We start from the raw sequence: 5,928 nt of genomic DNA, 5'->3' as shown, positions 1-5,928 counted from the left end.
ATCCATTGATTAAACTTTGACGTATTTTCTCTATATATAATGTAGACTGCGAAATAGTTCCGCATTCACTTCAACTGGAGGAAAAGGTAATAAAATAGACGAAATATAACTTTTAGATAATATACCTTTCACCTTAAAGTTTGCCATTTCAATAGTAGATTACAATAAATACAAAATGAATTCTAAAAACAAATAATGAACAAACGCTCATGATTTTATTTGTAAATCTGTTTTAGACCAAAGAAGCTACACAATGAAGTCGGTAGTTTTACTTTGCTTATTGGTCATCGCTGGGGGATACGCCCTACCAACTTCAGAAATAGGTAAGTCAATAATCAATTACAGCCTTAGTGATCCATAGTTAAAAGAAGAATAAGAATAAGAAATACTTTATTGCTCACAAAAATAATCAATCATTAAAAATGAATAATTTAAACTAAGAATTAGTATACAAAGTCGAAAAAAGGCAATGAACTAATGATATAGGAACCAAGGTCACATAGATCAAAGAGCAGACGTACGTCGGGGTTCCGAGGTGCTGGAATGGCGATTCCGTATCAACAACACAGTGTTAATCGATTGCTTACTAAGTGGACGGAAGACATCAAGCGGGCAGAACAGAGACAGAAAGCCGTATGCTGGCAGCTCAAGACCGTGGTGTTTGGAAGTCCTTAGAAGATAACTATGTCCAGCAGTGGACGTCCATTGGTTGATAATGATTTATTAAATAGCTTTATTAGATTTTCTGTGTTTTTTAGTATCCAATATATTTTTTGCAGTTCCCACACAAGATCGAATTGTGGATTATTGGCTCATCGACGCTATCGAGACACTCACACAATGGATCAAGGCTAATGGATATGATCCATTTGAGTTTGGTCAAAACTTTAATTGGATATTCTTTGATGAGTAAGTATCGCATTAACTACAATAATAAATTCTATTATCTAATAAATATATAAACACGTGCTTCAATTCGCATTATAATCGTCTTGAGACAAGTGCTAAACTTGATGCTAAACCTCATAAACAGATACATCAAGGTACTGCTTAGTGATAGTTTTTTTTTAAAGAATATCTTTTCTTAATTATCTTTTTTTAAATATTATGACCAATATTCATCTCCAATTAGTAGAAAGAGACTGTTACAAATGGGTACGACAGTCAATCCAATCCAGCAGGCTTCTTCAGATCGTAGGACGGCGTGGGTTTACCTTTTACCGGCCCTTTACCGTTGAGCTATTGAGGTTATTCACAGTGGGAGTACTTCCTCGGGTATCGATACAAAGAGCGAACTATTTATATTCAAACTAACTGTTAAATTCATACTTTTCACAGTACGTTAGAAATCGTGGGATACGTGAGTAGGTTACGTTTCACTGGAGCCAGCAATATCAACATTGACAACCTTTACTACAACATCCTTTTGGGAAGGCTGGACGTAGACTTTGTTATTCCACAACTTTTCTTGCAAATCGGTAAGTCAATCAATTGTGTATATTTCTTTAATACACATTGGCTCGTAAAGTATCTGTTATTCCAACAATTTCGATATTGTAATGTATCTCATTACGTACATGTGCTGTAATGTAAAGTAAAATGCACATGTGCTGTAATGTAATATAAAACCTTTATCATCCGTCTAAAAACGAACGGTAAACGGTAACTTTTTTAAACCTAAGTAAAAAGTTTTAATTTAAGAAAACTGCTCAATATTTTATGAATAAAATTAATTAATTTTGTGAGATACAATATAATAAATAAACATTAAATAATTGTGACAATAAATGATAATCTTTAACAGAAAAATATTAATTTACTTTATTAGTAATACTGGCTTGGTGCATTTGCCTAAAAAAAACGCTGGGGCTCGCAGCAACACTTCGCATCTCTGTTAAAATTGACAAGCGTGTCAAAATGTCATCAAACGGAAAACAGGCAAAGATGCAAATTAATTTCCAGAAAGTGTGTTTCCTCGCAAATGTGTTATAAAATGTCGCATGACATACGTGCGCTTTGATAATTACAGCCTCTGCTTCCTTACTACAATACCGCATCGGCTGTAATTTTCAGCTTACCGCACTTTTAACATAATGTACTATTTTTAATTACTACAATTATTTTCCAGACAACCTTTATGATTTAATATTACTTGACTCTTCCTGTATATTGCTTGGTCTCACCTCGATTGTAATTGTATTTTTTTAATTCTTATGTGTTCGGTAACTTGAAAATCGGTATTAGCACAATGAGTCATTCTCACGTGGTAGTTAATTAAAGGTCCATAGGATAGTGCAGTGTTGATCGGCCCCCCACTAGATGGACCAAAGACGATCGGATTTGTTGGAACCCGCTGGCTTATGTCCAGTAGTGAACGTCCATTGGCCGATGATGAGGATGATGTAGTTCAAGCAGAACGGTTACGTATCCCTGCATTATTTAAATCTTACAACTACTTTGTCGTTTTGGTCATGTTTAAGCCAACACTTTTAAGGATGTGTACTATTTTCTTTTTTTTAGGACATTATAAAGGTCAAATTATACAGCATGGAGTAGTGATATATGACCTTGAAATAAGTGGCAGGTATTTATTAATTAAATTACTTTTTTGCATCTAAGAAATTAAATATCACGAATTGAAAAACATAGTAAAGAAAACTGCATACCTACCTGAGAATTTTCTTTATAAGTTCGTGTGTGAAGTCTACCAATCCACATTGGTTTAAGCGGACTATTAGCCTAACCCTCTCATTCTAAGAGGGGACTCGTGCTCAACAGTGAGCCGAATATTTTGTTTATAGTCGGTTGTTAATGATGATGATGATGTCAAAAAAAAAATACAACTGAATAACTGAAATAAGCACCAGCTGTTTTAAAACAAAGCCGGTCATTATCGTTAAAATCTGATAGTAAAAGGGGGATAGCGTTAAATTAATTAATCCACTAACTTAATTCATTTGGCTGCTGAGATGCTTCGGCCGTGGCTAGTTACCACTCTACCGGCAAAGATGTACCGCCAAGTCAATTAGCGTTCCGGTACGATGTCGTGCAGAAACCGTAAAGAGTGTGGATTTTCGTCCTCCTTCTAACAAGTCAGCTCGCTTCCATCTTAGACTGCATCATCACTTACCATCAGGTGTGATTATAGGCAAGGGCTAATTTGTAGAGAATAAAATAAAAATCTGATATTATAAGGGGGATAGTGTTAAATTAATTAATCCACTAACCCCTAAGTTCGATAACCCGCATTAGAGCAGCTTGGTGGGACTAAAATGAGGGGTGTTAAATAAGGCTGATGATGATGTTTTGCTTAAAAAACGTAGTAGCTCCGTTTTTTATGTCGGTTAATATTTTTTCTAGCCTTGCCATAAATGACGTCCGAATCAAGGGTGATGTTCTCCTTAGACTGTCAGGAGGCTCGGTCCAGATTCACAATATCAATCCTCAGTTCAGCATCGGAAGCATTCAGGTAATGATTCATTCTTTCTTTCATAGAGAGCTTTCCATTGGTCTGCTTTACTACCCAAACTAGATACGCCTGGAGTGCACTAAATGCTCACCTCGCGCGACTCCGCCTGATAGGTAAAAAATTACCGGGATGTATACATTCCATTTGCAGTTGGGCAAGTGGCTATAAAACTTGTTCATTATCAATTATTTGCCTATATGTATAGCTCCGTCTCTTACTCCGCTTATAAGCGACCAGTGGCATGGCATCTGTTTTTAAAAACCTCTGTTCCGTTTTTTTTCCCGCAGGTACATACCATGGATTTTTCCGGACTAAAAAGTAGCGTATTTTCTGTTCTAAGGCTCGGAAAAAATCACACAAATCAGTTTTTTGGATTAGCCGTGAAAAGGCAATAGATAGACGGACTTACTTACGCATTTATAATACCTATTAGTATAATGGTTAGATTAGGATGGTTTTCCAATTACCTTTAGGTGGGCCATCGTGTCAGCTATCTTTACAAAAAAAATTACCATTATTTAATAATATATGAAAATTATTATTTTTCAGGCAGATCCGACTGTAATCGAATCAGGGCGGGATGTCTCGTTACTCGTGCGTTATTTCTTACATGTGACGGTTCCTAACTTCCTCGAGACTTACAAAGTACGTATCAATTTAATATTATTTACAATTAATACGGGGATTAAATCAATCAAGCGAGTCGCAGGGATTCACTGGATGCAGGCGGCTCAGTATCGTGATGTTTGGAAGTCCCTACAAAAGGCCGATGTCCTTCGGCTGATAAATATGATGATGATGATGATAATTACAAGGATAAACGATAGCCTATGTTACTCACTGATAATATAGCTTTTTATTGGTGAAAGAATTTTTGAAATTCTTTCACCTTTCAGAAATCAGTCCATTCATTAGTTTTTGAGTTTATTCGTTACTTAAAAAACATTAAAATTTTACCAAACATTCTTTATAATAAAAGGGCAGAACACTAACACGTTGCTCCAGTCCATATTGTAAATAATATTTTTTTTCCAGAACGAAATCAACACCATCATCGGGGAGCAAATCCGACAAGCCGTAAACAGGTGGTGGTAAATACGGTAAATTAATTGTATTTTACTATATTTTATTATTAGTCTTAGATAGAATATCGTCTACTCATTCTTTGAGCAGAAGAAATTGCACTGTGTAGCCAATGATAATTTTATACTATAGATCGGTTACGTCCCTACAAAATCACCGCAAAAAGTGATCCGAATAATAGGCTACAACACTGAGCGCACACATGCACAATTTTGTCTTTAATTATATTATATATTTTAAATGTATATATAGTTTTTACACTTCCTGAACACACAACTCGACATTGTAGACGATATTTAGGTATTATTTGTTTAAATAACGTTCGTTGTTGACCACAACTAACATTGAGTTGACTATAAATTTCTTCTTTTGAGCGCCTAATTTTTCATGCGCTGGTAACATATCTAACAGTCTTTAATATCATTGTGTGTAGCACTATTCTATAACGACATTTTTCAAATCGACAGTGACAAATCTTGATAATAATTACGTGTTCGTTGTCAACCCACATTCGGCTCACTGCTGAGCTCGAGTCTCCTCTCAGAATGAGAGGGGTTTGGCCAATAGTCCACCAATGCGGATTGAAATTATGATATGAATTATGATTATGACATGGATTCTAGAATGATAACTAACTTGATTCATAAATAAACATGTTATTTTTAGGTGACGCAACTTTAAGCTGATTCATCCCTGGTATGCTTCACTCCGTCAACGAGGCGTCCTTAAAACCGTTATTCTGTTGCATAAAATTGCACAATTATTTGAAATAAAAAACTAATCTGACTAATATGCATGTGTTTGTTATTTTATTCTTAGTATAACCTAAAGTCTCAACAATAATCTATTGAACTCTAATCTATTAATTTAGTAATAATAATAAACAATTAACTATTATAGGACTCAAAGGTGCTTACAAATATAAGAAAACTAATGTCGAACAAAGGTTATGATTCACAACACTTGTCAGGACAACTTACTTAACAGATAAAACTGTAACCACAATAAGACCTTAGAATGGCAGAGAATGACCTTGAGTAAAGTCACGCACTTGTGAACGAAGTGTGTAGGGTTGAAGGCGCGTTTGACAGATATCTAACACTACCCTTTTCCACTCAAGTCACTCTCCCCGCCTATCCCAAGTAACCCATAAAGAATTACATAACAAGAGATGTGGCTCGAACGCTACGAGCACACTGAAGCAAACACGAGATCAAGTGACGTCATATCTGTCACAGACTACTATTTCGTACACTATTTATTAACTACATGTAAATTTAAAAGCGGCCAACGCGGCGATAACATAACTTGATTTTTATTTCCACAGAATTAAAATACAAAGTATTAAATGTGAGGAATAGGTAAAAATACAATCA

The 5,928-nt window shown here is 35.2% G+C and overlaps 1 protein-coding gene across 1 annotated transcript; it reads left to right on the top strand.

The window, feature by feature from the left end:
* Positions 1-228: 228 nt before the first annotated feature.
* LOC112044566 (uncharacterized) lies at positions 229-4,564 on the top strand. The gene is made up of 7 exons (XM_052891552.1): positions 229-323; positions 780-909; positions 1,339-1,478; positions 2,521-2,584; positions 3,361-3,469; positions 4,019-4,114; positions 4,505-4,564. The coding sequence occupies exons 1-7, from the start codon at positions 254-256 to the stop codon at positions 4,562-4,564; spliced, it is 669 nt and encodes a 222-aa protein (XP_052747512.1). The 5' UTR covers positions 229-253.
* The last annotated feature ends 1,364 nt before the right edge of the window (positions 4,565-5,928 follow it).

Source organism: Bicyclus anynana, chromosome 4, assembly GCF_947172395.1.
Source record: "Bicyclus anynana chromosome 4, ilBicAnyn1.1, whole genome shotgun sequence".
NCBI lineage: Eukaryota > Metazoa > Arthropoda > Insecta > Lepidoptera > Nymphalidae > Bicyclus > Bicyclus anynana.
The sequence above is the reverse complement of the archived record's forward strand: the minus strand, read 5'-3'. Positions and strand labels throughout refer to the sequence as shown.

Bases quoted from the DNA above. Each gene is read 5' to 3' on its own strand.
- LOC112044566 (XM_052891552.1), top strand. From the start codon at position 254: ATGAAGTCGGTAGTTTTACTTTGCTTATTGGTCATCGCTGGGGGATAC. The intron at 1,479-2,520 runs GTAAGTCAATCA...TCTTTTTTTTAG, and splicing joins ACAACTTTTCTTGCAAATCG to GACATTATAAAGGTCAAATT. The intron at 3,470-4,018 runs GTAATGATTCAT...ATTATTTTTCAG, and splicing joins TCAGCATCGGAAGCATTCAG to GCAGATCCGACTGTAATCGA.